This window comes from Phodopus roborovskii, unplaced genomic scaffold, assembly GCF_943737965.1.
Source record: "Phodopus roborovskii unplaced genomic scaffold, PHOROB, whole genome shotgun sequence".
In the NCBI taxonomy this organism is placed as follows: Eukaryota; Metazoa; Chordata; class Mammalia; order Rodentia; family Cricetidae; genus Phodopus; species Phodopus roborovskii.
The window spans coordinates 1,271,872-1,287,951 of record NW_026125804.1 but is presented as its reverse complement, the minus strand read 5'-3'; the positions used below and the strand labels follow the sequence as shown (position 1 = coordinate 1,287,951).

General features: G+C 39.4%; 1 protein-coding gene across 2 annotated transcripts in view; it reads left to right on the top strand.

The window, feature by feature from the left end:
* The window catches only part of Shroom2 (shroom family member 2), a 140,423-nt gene that overhangs the window by 68,846 nt on the left and 55,497 nt on the right, over window positions 1–16,080 (top strand). For both annotated transcript variants that reach the window (XM_051178711.1, XM_051178712.1), the window contains exon 2: window positions 3,364–3,515. In XM_051178711.1, the coding sequence (XP_051034668.1) occupies window positions 3,364–3,515 (152 nt within the window). The remainder of the gene's footprint in view (window positions 1–3,363; window positions 3,516–16,080) is intronic.

Genomic DNA, 16,080 nt, shown 5'->3' with positions numbered 1-16,080 from the left:
TGGGTACCTCATATAAATGGAGTTACATTCTTTTTAAAAAAATCTGTTTTATGTCATATAGTATAATATCAAAATTCATCCTTATTGTAACATATTACAGAGACTCTTTTGGGAACCATGAGTTTAGTGGGACTGGGATCTCAGATCTTATGCATGCTATGCAGGTACCTTACCTCTGAGTCATTCAGATGCAACCCCACTTTTAAAAAAAAGCTGGATAGCATGTTCTTGGTTCTGTATACATTTTATTTCTGTATTCACTTGTTAATGAACTTTTGGGTTGTTTGTGTCTGAACTACATAATTATTTAGCAGCATGGTCCAAATTAGTTTCTGTTTCTCAACCTACCAACTAGGGACCTAGATTCTTACCAGACAGAAGGGTCTGATGTTGAGATTCCACCAGATAGCTTCAGGGAAATGATCCCAGCTACAGTGTTATATTCCTGGGTTTTGGCTTGTCTTCTCTTCCACCACTGTTCAGGATCTGTTCTTGGTGTTCAGTTTTCCTCCTTGTCCATCCTTCCTCCATGGTCAGTGTTATTATCTAAGTTGCCTCTGTTGGTAACCCCAACCTCACCTCCAGGCTTTAAATACTTCCTGTTTCTAGTACTCCACGTTGGGTGCCTTTTCTTGGCCCCTACCATTAGACAGTTTTCCACATGCTTCTCCACCTGGGCACTTCAAAGCCTTGACATGAGACTTGTCAAAACCTAGTTTCTTTTAGATGCCACATGCATTTTGACTGTGTGTATATGTGTGGTCTTGAGTCAGGTATAATTTATGACTGTTATGACATTGGGATAAAATTATCTAGACTTGCTGAGTGTGGAGGTACATATCTTTAATTCCAGCACATGAAAGGCAGAGGCAGGTGGATCTCATGAGTTTGAAGTCAGCCTTGTCTTATACAGTAAGGCCACTCAGAGCTACACAGTGAGGTACTGTCTCAAAAAGAAAAGGAAGTTGTTGGGACTTTTGAAGAGAGTTATTATTGGATGGACTATTCTGGTTTTGCTAGGAGTGTTTGCTTGAATGGAGCCTCATGCATAAAGACAAGTGCTTCACCACTGAACTATATCCCTAACCTATTTTTTTAAAAAATTTAAAATTTCATTCATTATTTCATTCATTCATGTCTGTTTTTCTCTCTTTTATGTGTGTGTCTCTCCCCCCCCCCCCCGTGTGTGTATAGAACTCTGAACAAATTTCAGGAGTCCTTCTCTCCTTCCACTGAATGGATGTTGCGGGTCCTGGGTATCAAAATCTGTTCATCAAGCTTAACAGCAAACACCTTTGTCTGCTGAACTATCTTGCTGTCCCCAGCCCAGTTTTTATCTTTTGTTGGGGAGCAGGGGCTGCTAAGTTACTACCTAAACTGCCCGAGTAGCTGAAATTACAGGCTTGCTCCTTTAGGACAAGCTAAGAGTACTATTTTAATTTTGTGTATGATACTGACCTACAGTGAATAGTTGCTTTTTTAGCATAAGGCTTCAGTTCTCCTGGGGACTTGGTAGAGATTTTAGTAAAATGTATAGATGTTTATTTATTTAAATATTTAGAGACAGGGTCTCATTTTGTAGCTCAGGCTGGGCTAAAACTTGTAGCAATATCTTGTTTCAGACTCTTGAGTGCTTTTATAAAATGTATGCACCACTACAAAACATGAGACAAATGGATCCTGAGTTTGAGACCAGCCTGGGTTATATAATGAGACCTTGTCTTAAAACAAACAAGTCAACCAACAGATTGTGTACTGAGTACCACAGTCATTTGTTTGATTGTACAAAGAACACCGGGGTTCTTTGCAGCTTCTTGTTTCTTTGCAGGAGTTTTCAGGGAGGAAGGTGTATGTAATAAGCAAAGTAGAAAATATATTTGGCTTCATGGACATAAAAGTCAGTGGTGTTTTGTGGCACTATCTAAATGTGTATTTGTGTTCTGGTAAGTTTTATTGATAAGTAACAAGAATAGTAAAGTCCCCTGGCTGTATTTTGTTAGGTCAGTGGCTATTTGCTTGTGCAGAAGTATAAGCATGGATCCATAGTTAATTGCAGGCCTAACTAGGGTTTAGTCACTACTAAGTGGTATAAGTAATAGATCTGATGAACTGGCTAAGGGTTCAATGATCTCTTTTGTTTTTAAGGTAGGAGCTATAAAAGATGATATTCAAGCTTTGTGTATGTGTTCCCCTCCTTTTTTCCCCCTGTACTGACAATGGAACCAATGCCCCTGAACATGCCAGACAAGTGTTCTACTACTGAGCCCACACCACCCCAGTGCAGGATATTCTTAGCACTGACTAATGAATCTCTTAATCTACACAGCATGACATAATCTGATTAGAACTGTAGTAAAGGTATAGGCATTAACAAGCATGTAGAGAATTCATAATCCTTATGGATTCTCAGTTGTTTTGGAAAAGAACTGTGATTCTCAAAAAATATCATAGAGCCCATGATTTCTCCTTGTAGATATACCCAAAAGAAATGAAAATATGTCCACCTATAATAGAAGCATTATTCATAATCACTAAATATAGAAACAAAGAGTAGATGGTGTGGTGGTAGTGTGGTCCTGAAATCCCAGCTACTCTGGAATCTGAGGTAGGCAGAAAGATCATAAGTTCAAGGCCCGCCTGGTCTATAAAAGTAAACCCAATGCTACCCTGGGCATATAGTGAGATCCTTACTCAGTGAATGAATGAGTGATAAATGGATAGAACAGAGGACATAGCTAAATGGGTCTGGGTTCATTTTCTCATACTGGAAGAAAGAAGGTGATTAGAAATATTAGAACCATCCTGCTTAATGAGTAGTGGTTTCTCTTGTGATCAAGGTAATGTTCTCAAATTGATGGTGACTATACAACTCTGAATATACTAAAAGCTGTACAAATGTATGGCTTTTATGAGTGGATGTATGGCATTTAAATTATATCTCAAGTGTTACAGAAACAAGGTACAGGTTTAATGTATGAGAAATAATTAGCAAATAGTAAGGATGATACAAAATATTGTTCAGATAAAGGAATTATAGGGTATGAATGTGGTCTTGGTTCCTTTGATTTGGTTATATGGGTTTCTGAGTCTTTCCAATACTTCTTCAATAAGTGTGTGTCCTGGGGGACTGACCAGGATAAGGGATACTGATTAAGAAGCATTGTATTAGTGTGATACTGGTCCTGCAGTGGGAATGAAGTCAGCTTTTATGGCCTGTTTGCCCCACGTTTCCTGGGTCCTTTTACTCCTAGGTAATCCTAAAACCGTGACCTGTTTTAACCTTGAACATGTTATATTCCCAGCTGCATTGGGGGTACTTGCTGTGGTTCAGGAGTATTCATGGAATCCCCATCTGTGTTACAGATCGAAGAAGGAAGTAAAGCTGCAGCAGTCGACAAGCTACTAGCTGGAGATGAGATCGTGGGTATCAATGATGTGAATCTCTCAGGGTTCAGACAAGAAGCTATTTGCCTGGTGAAAGGTTCCCACAAGACCCTGAAGCTTGTGGTCAAAAGGTGAGATATATACCTCTTTTTGTTCACCAAGACAAACAAGGAGTAGAATGTTAAAATGCCAAGCCTGTATGGCTTTTCTATGTGTTAGAGGTCACCATAGGCATGTGAACTTATATCTGGAGTTTTCTCCCATTAGCTTCTGGCGACAATTCCAGGATCCCCTTTCTGGATACGAGAATCTGCACATGGTTCAGACCTTTCTCAAAAATGCCATTATATTTATGTTTAATCTAGGCACAGCCTCTTAACATACTTTAAATACCCTCTAAGTGGCCTAAACGTCTAAGTCACCTTGACAAAAATACCTGACAGTAACAAACTAAAGAAGAAAAGATTTCATTTTGGCTCATGGTCTCAAGAGATTTGTGCCCATCACAGTAGAAAAGGAATGGGTTTTATGATACTAGAAGTATTTTGCAGATTCCTCCTTTACCTTTTTGCTGACCAAGAAGCACAAAAGATGAACAAGAATAGAGCTGAGCTCAAACTGTCAAAGGCTTGTTGTCCTCAGTAACCTTCCAATAGCCAGACCCCACTGTCCAAAGGCACCACTGCCTTCAAAGCATAGGCCTATGGGGAACATTCTGATCACAACGATGGCATGTGTTGCCTATTGCTCATAGAATGTGGTGGGCTGCTTGTTTTGATTCTTATTCATGAAAGAGTGGTTGCATCACAGATGTAGATATACTTGGAGAGCAAACTGCCTGTTCCTATAAATTAGATTGAGGGTAGGAGGTTAGCTGATTCTAAGAAAAGTAAATTAGGAACATGATGCTTTTACATATAGGATAAAAATAGTACTCCTGGGCTGGAACAATGGCTTGGTGGTAAAGAGAACTCACTGCTTTTCCAAAGGTCCTGAGTTCAAGTCCCAGCAACCACATGGTGAGTCATAACCATCTGTAGTAAAATCTGGCACCCTCTTCTGGCCTGCAGACATACATGCAGGCAGAACACTGTATACACAGTCTTTTTAAAAAGTGCTCCCAAGTACCATGAGAAAGTTTGTACTCTGTTTTTAGAGATTATAAGCACATGCCTTTGAGCCTGGCTACATGTCTTTTTTTTTTTTTTTGATAAAATCAGTGATGTAATTAAAAAGTTAAGCTGAGTATGGCAAAGCATGCCTTCAGGCCCAGAATATGAGAAGGGGAAGCAGGTGGATTGTTGTAAGTTCAAGACCAATAAGGCCTTGAACATATAATTATGTATAATTAGGGCCTATCTCAAAAAAGCATTAAGTCAAATAGTTACTTCAGGTTTTAGCACACACCAAAGAACATACTTCTAATGAACAACTCTCCATTTCCTTTTCTCACCCTCTCCCCCCCCCCTTTTTGTTTTTAAGCTATGGGTAGAATGCAAAATAAAGGTTTCGAGATGAAAGAGGGGCTAGAGAGGTGTTTCAGTGGGTAAAGCACACAAGTGTGGGAACTGGAATTCAAACCACCAGCCCTTGGGAAACAGACATTGATCCTTGGAGTAGTCTGGTTAACAAAATTAGCCAAATTACTGTGCTCTGGGTTCAACTAGAACATTCCCCTGTCTCAATATGTAAGGTAGACAGTGATGAGTAAGATACCAGATATCCAACTCTAACTTCCATATAGTGTATGCACAGTCCAACACATGTCAGCACATGTACACATGCTAAAAAAAAGAAACAAGGAAAGAAAACTGTTCTTTGTATATTATTTATCAACTCATTTCTAAGTGAAATATGCTTTTGAATACCTTTTGTTTATGGTTTGGCAATACTGGGGATCAAACGCGGATCCTACTATGTTCGAAGCAAGTAGTCTACCAGTGAACTGCAGCACTTCCAGTTCTAGACACCCTTTTAATTAGTCCTTATAGCTCAGAAGATACATGCTCACAATGATAGCTTCTGATAGATTTGGGAAAATTGGAATGTGTTATCATCAATCAATACTTGATTACCTCATGGCCCATCAGAAGGAAGTTGTCTTAGTTATGGTTACGGTTACTGTGATGAAACACCATGACCACAGCAACTTGGGAAGGTCAGGGTTTATTTGACTTACACTTCCATATCATTGTTCGTTATCATCAAAGGAAGTCAGGACAGGAATTCAAAAAGGTCAGGATCCCGGAGGCAGGAGATGATGCAGTAAGAGTTTGCTTACTGGCTAGCATCTCGTGGCTTGCTCAGTCTGTTTTCTTATAGAATTCAAAAGCACCAACCCGGGGATGGCACCACCCACAGTGGACTGGGTCCACCCCCATCAATTACTAATTAAGAAAATGCCCTACAGCCAGACTATTAGGGATTTATTTTCTCAGTTGAGGTCCCCTCCTTTCAGATAACTCTAGTTTTTATCAAGTTGACATAAAACTAGCCAGTACAGAAGTCCTTTATTGTCATGAGGTGTAGTTAGACTTAGTCAAGTAATGACCATAAGAGGATGTGAATTCTAAAGGTACAACAAGCCATACATTGCCTCTGAGAATGTCACTGTCTCCTAAACCTCACTTCCTCATTCTGAGGGGCTAGCACTCTTACTCCTTGACTAACTTGACTTTTGAATGAAGTTACAAATTTCAAATCCCTGCAACAACTTTGAGCATCTGAATTCTGAGCAGAAGATTTTTTGTTTATTTTTCCTTGAGACGTAGTCTCTCTCTGTAGCCCTGGCTAACTCTGAACTTAAGGTGTGGACCAGGATGAACTTGAACTCAAAGAGATCCACCTATGTATGCCTTCAGTGTACTTGGATTAAAGACACACACCACCACACAAAACCTAGCAAGGGAATTTGTGAGTCAGAAAGTAGGTACAGAAATGTGGAACAGATTTCCCAGTCCACTTCTTTTTGGTGTCAAATCTAGTATGGTGTGTGTGTGTGTGTGTGTGTGTGTGTGTGTGTGTGTGTGTGTGTGTGTGTGTGTGTGTGTTTCTCTCCATGGGTTTGGTAGAAGGAAAATAATTTTGTTTAGTTTGCATTTCTGTATTTATGAGGTGAAGTGGACATTGCTACATACATTTCTTAGTGTGCTTGGTATAATTTGTTTTTTAAACTAGAATTATATATCTAATGATATCAAAAATGTACTAAGGCCTGTTTAAAATATATCATTGCCATGTAGGAAGCAAAGAGAGGAGGCCATAGAGCATTTAATGGCTGGTGTAGGCAAAAAGATACATAAAAGGTTTGAGTAAGAAGAATTATACTTTTGTCATGAAGGACTGATAGAAGGCACTATAGAGAACTCCTGTTTTGTATTCTGCATACTGTTTCGTTTAAATGAGGAGTGTAGACAGTTACCTGCTTTAGATAAAGTTGAGTAGTTTAAATAGCAAGAGTTTTAAAACAAAGCAGTTTATTCGAACTTTTATTTGAAATATGCTTTTGATTTTCTTTTCTTTTCTTTTTTTTTTTTTGATTTTTGAGATTGTTTTGGTTTCTCTGTATAACCAACTTGGATGTCCTGGAGTTCGTTCTATAAACCAGGCTGGCCTTGAACTCACAGAGATCCACCACCTGTCTCTGCCTCCTGAGTGTTGCGATTAAAGGTGTGCACCATCACCACATGAATTGAAACATACTTTTAATAACATAGTATTTAAAATTTTTTAGAAATAGTTTTATATGAATTATAGGTAATAGACGGTTCAAATTTGAATGATGCTATTTAGAGATGTGGGAAGATTCCCAAGCTGATAAGTTAGCTGATATTAGGACTTAATGTCTCTTTCTCAATGCATGGTGAATAATTACTGTTAATCTTAAAGCTATACATAATAATGCCTTTTAACACTCCAGAGTAACAGGTCTTTATTACAAATACACCAGTTCTTCTTAAAACTCTAACATATATTCTTCTCTAAGTTTGAATCTCCCCATTCAGGTTTTTCTCCATGTTCTAGGCAACCACTTAATCTGCTTTCTGCCCTTTTGGATTAGTTAGCATTTACTAGTATTTTATATTGAGCTCCAAGACAGAGCATGCCTTCTCACAAAAACTTCAATTCCTGGGGTGTGGCTCCATAGTAAAGCACATGCTCAACACCTAAGGCCCAGGTTTGATTCTGAGCACCCAAGGAAGAGTCTAGCTCACAAAAGTCACTCTGAAGGTGATTCATAGCCTAAGCAGCGAACATACACGTATCTGTTGCCCTACTTAAGATGATGACCAACTAATAGACAATGTGGATCCATTTTTTGCCTTATTGTACCTGTGTGTATCTTAGGTGAGAGGTGGTGGCTACACACACTGTGACTGTTAACATTTGAATAGTAGTCCCTGCATAGATTCCCCTCCCCTTAATGACAGATGCTCCCTGCTTTTATTCCCTGTGCTCCTTTTATCATAGTGTGTGGGACCAACCAACTGGGATGAGATTTCAATAAGTTAGACTCACAAAGCAGTGGCATTTTGTTTCACAAAGCCCCCGTAATCTTGCCCTCGTTGAGAAGCAGTGTCCGGACAGTTGATGCCTGAAGGGACATGGTGATATCTGATCCCCAATGAAGATTCTTCCACAGATAAAAGAGAGTGGCTACTTTTCTCAGGAGTCACTGGGGGACAAAAAGAACTTCAGCTATCATCTCCAGCAAGAGCACGTTTTCTTCTTCATGATGTCCAGTTGGCATTTGAGCTCATGGGGACTCTGTAGGAGCCAGATCAGTGGGGTTGTGACAGATTGGGCTAGCATGCCTACCTGTTCTTTGGTTTCTAAGGTGTTTGGTGTTTCAGCGTGTCCCTTTGCAATGTTATGTAGTCTTTCAATATGTGTTTAATTGTCTCTATATAGTTCTCACCTGCTCTGTTCTCCTCCATGTACAATTTTGCAACTGGAGTTTTCATGGGTAGGGCTGGCATTAATCTGGGCTCTAGGTTTTTCCCAGAAGGCTACTGTTTCTTTGGGTGGCTGTATTGCTTTAGCTACTCAGTTAGAGGAAAAAGCTGAGGAACACAGAGGCACAAGGATCTAGAGAGTTCAGCTTGAGCAATAGAGTGAATTTAATGGCAACATGGGTAATTTATTGACATACTCTCTTAAAATAAACACAAAGAAAGGACAGGTTATAGCTCAGTAATTTATTGCTAGCATATGTGAAGCCCTGGGTTCAATTTCTAGTAATACAAACCAAATCAAACATTTCTTATAAATATTACACTGTGAGTATATTTTCAATCTTTTTCCAAATTTACATTATGACATTAGTTTTCTTTACAATTACATACACTTGCCACTTTATTATTAATCTCACTCTAGTAGTTTCTGGTGATACTATCTTGGATTGCAAGTCATTTTTTGGGGGACAAGGCAGGATAGGGTTAATTCATGTTACATGTCTCTTTGCTGGTAGCCACAAGCCATCTTGTGAATCTAATTATACCTGCTAAGCTTACATTCAGGAGCAGATTAACACCAAAGAGAAGGTGTTTCTTTTGCTGCAGACTGCATCGGTTAGGCAGCCTGTATCAGATGGTTGCACATTTTAAAGAAAGCTGGCTTCAAATGCTGGACAGTGGTGTTTGCTAGGAGTCAGCTTCATGCAACATGCATCCCTTCTCAGATGTTGCAGAGTTTCATTGCCTTCAGCTTCAGATTGGTACCCTGTAGTGTTCTCCTCTGCACTGGCCTCATGGAACTGGCCTTGAGCGGGTGACCAGAGGGTCCCAATGATGATCATTAGCACAGATGTTCCTGTGAGTAACTATTTACAGTGGTATGATGGGAGTAATGGTTTTGAATTAGAAGCTGGTTGTGTCCTTTGTACCCTTCCTCCTTTTTCTTTCCTCTTCTCTTTCCTACCTTCTAGAGAGCTTTTCCTTGCAGAATTCTCCCAGAATAGGGATTCTTGGTGTGTGTGTGTGTGTGTGTGTGTGTAGGGGGGTTGTCCAAGGAGGGTTTCAGGGAGTGTCAAGTGAAATCAGTGCTTTAGGGTAGCTTGCTATTGTTTGCTCATGGTTGAGACTATTATTTCTATTCGTGAACATTTGGGGGCATGCTACTATGCTTATTTCCATGTTAAACCAGAGATGTTGCATTTATGCCCTGATTTCTTTGTGCCCCTTTCAGTATTTTCTTTATTGAAGTCAGGAAAAGAAGCAACCAAATAGTTTATAAATATTTTATCTTGAGTTTGGACTTGTATGTAGCTTAAATAATTTAATCCAATGAATCTCTGTGAGACATTCCATTTTCTAGGTCAAAGTTAAGACTTTTGTTTTTCATTCTTCATTCATTAAAAATTAACTAGATCTTCATGAAAACTGTATCCATACTGTAACTAAGGCATCAAATGATTTTTATAAAGTTCAGTTTGTCAGAAGTACAAAGTAGTGATCTTTAGTGAGTAAAATAAAAATCATTACTTTAAAAACATTGATAGCTTTTAGTTTTCATTAGTTCTTACTATTTTTGTCAATTTTTTAGTCACATAAAATAATGGATCTTATTATGACATTTTCCTGCATGTAATTGTCATTGTACTTTGTGTTTTGCCTTCTTCCAGTATTGGGGACTAAATCCAGGGCTTTGCTGATGCTAGGCAAGTATTTTACTATTGAGTTCCATCTCAGATTTACTGGTGGTTTTTTACTATATTAAGAGACATATTAAGAGAAACTGTTAGTTAAAGTTTCTAAAGTTTCTAAAGTTATGTTAGTTAAAGTTTCTAAAGGAAATGGGAATCTGTCTTTTCTCTTTCTCCTCCCTCCCTCCCTCCTTCCCTCCCTTCCTTCCTCCCTCCCTCCATCCTTCCCTCCTTTCCTTCCTCCCTCTCTCCCTCCCTCTCTTCCTTTCTTCCTATCAGTAGGTTAGACTCAAACATGAGATTTTTTCCACTTCAGCTTTTCATGTCTGGGATTACAGATGTGTGCCATGGCACTCATCTCAGAGGAACTGTAAATTATATAACTAGCCTTACATGCTACAGATTATGCTCATTTTGAGATCTGAGAAATTAAGGTATAAACTCTAGCATTAGCAATGCAGTAAATGTTTTTGTTTGTGGTGCTAGCCAAGTGCTGTACTATAGAGTCAATACCCTCAACTATATTCTTTTAAAATGGGGTACCAGTTCTACCTAATATGAAAGACTTCACATTACGAAGATTTCTCTATGTGCAGCTGAATTGAAAAGAGAAATATGCTGATGAAATTATGCAGTGTTTCAGAGTATCCTCTCTTGATACATGGGAATACCAGGACCTGCTGCCCAGCAGACACCAGGAGTCCTGCCAACCTCTCAATGAACTGCCCTTGTCAGAAGGCCCATGTTTTGGTTATGTCCAACAGGTTGCTCACCCTTGTTATTGCTTGTAGGAGCCTCGTAACTCTCAGAGGTCTCTGCCCTGCCCTTGACTTTAGTCGTAGCCAAGCTTGGAGGATGCCCTGTTTCTCTGGGCTGACTGCTTAGTCTAGGAAAAATATACTTTTGGTTTTCTGCCAAGGGGTAGAGAAAGGTGATATTGGCAGAGCCATGAGCAGATGACTGAGTAGATCACAGAGTAAATAAATGTTACCTCTTTTTATACATGTCCATAAAGTTTGCTACTAGTACCCCTTGGTTGTCCTCGGGGAAGGAAGCAAACACACTTTATCATGTAGAATGGGTATTTTCTAAAAAGAATTACACTTTGCATTTTGTTGCCTTTGTTTTTGAATTGTATGCTTCCTTTATGCAAGGAAAGTGCTCATGATATGATAACCTCATTGTGTGTCTTCCTCTTACCCTCTCAGATATTTTCTCCTGTCCCTTCACCAAAGTCATGTAGAATAGGCACCAAGGAAGTGGATTTTATCGCTTGCATATGGTAGTTAAATAGAAAGCCCTTTTAATGAAGTTGTACTACTAGTGCTTTTGTTAATGTGATTATGAAATGTCTAACTAAGTAACTGAGGTTATGCTGAACACATGCCTGTAATCCCAGTACTCAGAAGGTTGAGGCAGGAAGTTCTAGGATAGCCTAGGGTATATAAGGAAACACTGCCTCAACAAACTAACTAAACCAAAATAAATAACTAAGGTCCTTTTGGCTTTGAGACTGCTATTGTTCTTTTGGAATAGTTGTTGCCATTACTGGGATAAAGGGATCACAGGTATCTGACCTCCACTATGGAAAATGACTGTATTGCTTTGTCTGTTAGTGTTGGTTTGCTTGTCTGTCGCTGTAATGAAATGCCAGAAACAAACAACAGAAAACAAATAACAAAAAAGTAGCATGCAGGTATTTCTTGAACATCTTTTCTAGTTTATGTTTCTTTTTGTTTATTTTAATTTTTTTCCTTTTTTATTTAAATTTGGAACAAACTTGTTTTACATGTCAATCCCAGTTCCTTCAACCTCCCATCCTCCCCTTTCACCCCCACCAAACCTCATCCCATCTTCTTTCTGCTCTCCAGGGAGGTTGAGGCCTTCCATAGGGAGCCTTCAAAGTCTGTCATATCATTTGAGGCAGGGCCTAGGGCCCTCCCCCATGTGTCTAGGCTGAGAGAGTATCCCTGTATGTAGAATGGGCTCCCAAAGTCCATTTGTATACTAGGGATAAATACTGATCCATTACTAGAGGCCCCATAGACTGCCCAGTCCTCATAACTAACACCCACTAAACAACACTGTTGTTCATTTACTGTTGTTATTATTATTATTAGTGCTATGGATGGAATTTGGGGCCTTCTGAATGCCAGACAAGCACTTTACTCCTGAGCCACACCTTCAGTCAGGTCTTGGGATTCATTTAATTTAAGGATACAGAGATTATTCTGTGGCTTTGTGCTTTTCTAAAGAAAAGCGTCCTCATTGAGCAGATGTATGATAAAACAAATGGCAGTTTCCCCATAGCTACTTAGCATTTATGGATGTAGAGTGACCATACATGTGAGCTATTGTTTAACAGTTCTACAACTATGGAAAGCATTGTGAAATGTAAATTTAAAAATTCCTTTGGAAAAAAAAGTTACTGAGTTTTTTTTTTCTTCTTGAGACAGGGTCGTAGGTAGCCCAGGTTGGTTCAAAAACTCAGTATGAACAACCTGAGGATGACCTTGAACTCCTAGTCTTCCTGTCTCTACTTAAAAGTGTTGAACTTGTACATTGTGCCACCAAACCTGATTAAGAAATATTATTTACTCAGCATAGCATTTAACTATTCACATTGATCCTGCAGCAGTTGGCTGGTTCCTCCTTTCCCCCTCCAAAAAGGGTCTTGCTTTATTGTTCAGGCTACCCTTGAACTTGAAGCCCTCCTGCCTTAGACTCTCAGATGCAGCAATTACAGATGTATACCACCACAAATAGTAGGCCCATTCTTTGTATTCAACAGACTTGGTGGTAAACATCAAGGAAGTTCTTACATGGTCAGGGTTCAGCATTTCTTTGCCACATGGTGATGCTAATATAAGTCTCTTGGGTTGCCTCTCCTACATATTAGATACCTTGTATATATCTAATTTCTATTTCTTGGTCCTCTTCCTAGGAGAAGAACCTTCTAAATTCTCAAATTTTACAAATTTATTGTAACATTTTATCAGGGCACGGTGAGCATAACCACAAGTTCTAAGAAAGAATCTTTTTTTTTTTTTAAAGACAGGCAAGAGAGCCAGAATCCACTGTTTGGTTAATATGAAGGCACTTTTTATTTCTTATGAAGAATTAAGGGGGTATGTAAATTGCCAAAGACCAACTCAGTTCTACTTCCTCCGACCTAGGCCTTTCAGAAACATCCTGCTCAACTGTGCCTTCTATGGAATTTGTCCCTTTGAGGCCTTTGTACCTCCCCGCCCCCCAGACCATAGGATCTCCAACCAGCGCTTTTGTAGTCACTGAGATTCCCCAGGGTATTTCCAGTGCATTTTGATCTGGCCCTTTATAATAGGGATTTTCAAACATCTGCCTCCTTTTATCTCTGCTGACTTTCTCAAAGACATGAGCTAGGTAAGATGCCTTTATAAAACTTCTAAGGGGGGGAATCTCAGTTTCCCTGAGAATCCTTACCTGTAACCTTGGAGAACCCACTAAACAGCCATCCTCCACTGAGCTCTGACATAGATTCTGTGGCTACCTTTTATTTTAAAAGAAAGGAAAGAAAAGAAAAGAAAAGAAAGAAGGAAGGAAAGAAGGAAGGAAGGAAGGAAGGAAGGAAGGAAGGAAGGAAGGAAGGAAGGAAGGGTCTTGTGTAGAACAGACTGGAATCAAACTTGTGGGAATCCTTCTGCCTCTGCTACCCGAGGGCTAGGATTACAGGTGTGAGTCACCATACCCAACTTTTTGTCTTTGTTGTTATATATAATACTCATCAGTTCTGATGTTAATCCTTAGGGCTATTTATAATAGGTACATTAATGACTACACATTTGAATGTCTTTTGTTTTCTTGGCCAACATTATTTGTTCTGTTGAAGTGAAGACAGGGAGTAGTTCTAGAGTCTTTTTAAATGTTGCCTGATATGCTAGGCAGCTGAAAATAATGTGTTATTGATCACAAGTGGCTTGAATATAAAATGGATAGGATAGAGACCTAGCATTTCTTTTTCTTTACTTTCCAACATTACTAAATTTATAGAAGGGTATGTGATAAAGGGTAAGAAAAAAGACCATTTATTTGGGTGTATTCTAGTACTGAGTATGGTGTGAGTTCATTTTGTGGCATTGTCTTTGCAGTGGGGAGTGTTACAGGGACAGGATGGAAGACACTAGAAGCAGGTTTCTTGCTCTAGCCAGAGCAGAGATAAGGGGATTGTACTGTCTGGGAGAAGAGGAACTGTGAAGCTTTCATCCATTGACTGTTGCTGTTATTGCTGAAGATTGGCCTTTGTTGGCTTGTATCAGTTTCATCTGCTGAGTACGTTAGGACATTTGTGCCTTTCTTTAATTCTTCTAATGTATAAAGGCAGGAACTCTTTCACCTGTGTCCCATAGGATCAGATCTTATCAGGCAGGATGCTCCCATCCACAGCATGTCATTGTCTACAGCACTGCCTAGGAAAGAATCTCACAGTGCCATTAAGCAGTCAACATTTCTTTCTTTTCCTTTCTTCTATGTATTGTTTCATTGTGCGTTTTTGTTTTTTCAATACAGGGCCCAGGTTGGCTCTTGAAACTTGCCATGTAGCCCAGGCTGGCTACGAATTCTAGGTCTTCCTGATTTCCTGGGTTACATTCCTACACTTTCTACTTTTTTCTTACAGTAGATACACAGTGTTATCGTTAAGAGTGCTTTAACATACACTTTATATGTTCACTTAACTTGCAAGTAATATACTAGCCAAGTGATTAACATCATTCCAGTAGGTCCTATTATCTGGAATGCTCTCAACTAAATGGGCTGATAAGACATGGGCCACAGATGCTGTAACTAGTAAATGGTAACTTCAAGAGGGAAGAGGGTTTCTGTCCTGAAGACAAAGCCATGGAGCTTTCTTTCAGGGGCTGTGCCAAGTGCTAGATAAAAATATAAAAACCTAAGTCAATCATACAAAGTGCACCTGAGATGAAGCACACAGGTGTGAATCCTAAAGTAGCAGAGGGAAAGCAAGTAGAAAGTATACGAAGTGAGAGCCAGGGTCCACTCTTCTTAATTGTTTGAAGAACTCTAAGTGTGGGCAAGTGCTGGGAGCCAGCTAAACTCTACTTTCTCTTACCTTGGACCTTTTGAAAGCATCCTGCCTTCTATAGGCCTTTGGTGGGGGTGGCTTTGTGTACCCCTCCACAGACTGTGGCCTCTCCCACTTGTGTTTTTGAAGTCACAAAGGCCCAAGTATTCCTAGCACATTTCTACACTGCCCTTTTTATGAAGCAAGGCCTTTCTAGTTTCTGCCTCTTATGTCCTAGACTGTCTAAAACACTAATAATGCTTCCATCACTCTCAGTATGTAGAAACAGCTCCATAGCCTGCCTTGTCACAATTTCCAGGTAGAGGGGTATGCTGAGCTGCTTCTGCAGGCTTCAAGAAGTATGAACAGCCAGGTCTCCTGTGTGTACTTACCACTTGCAGAGTGCACTTACCACTTGCAGAACTAAATAGAGAAGGACGACTAGATATAGACTGTATTTGGAGAGGAGGTCCAGTTTACTATATTCTAAATGGCTATAAAATATCCAACTCCTATGTGATTGTTTATTTTTTTGAGGAAAGTGAAGGGATTCTGTATGCCTTTTTGAATAACAAAAATTTCATTGAAATAGTTATGCTAATAATTAGCAGAATGAAAGAGAAGCTGGGTTTGTGGTGTTGAATCACAATTTTGAGGCTACTGTAGGAGGCTACAAAGCAATTCTACATTAGCCCAGGATACATAATAAGAGATTGTCTCAAAATAACCATCAACAACAAAAAAATCAGAAGAAGAAACAGAATTATTATTGCTCTGTGCCAGTGTTTGTACTGAAAAACTGAACACTCTTCTTTCAAAATAAAATGTATCCAAGTATCAGGCTGGGAGATGGTTTAGTGTGTAATTTACTTGCCATACAAGCATGAGGACTTCAGCTTAGATCTCCATAACCCATGTAAAGCCATATGTAATAGCACATACCTGTATGTAATACAAGTGTTCCTATGGCCAAATGGAAGGTTGAGACAGGAGA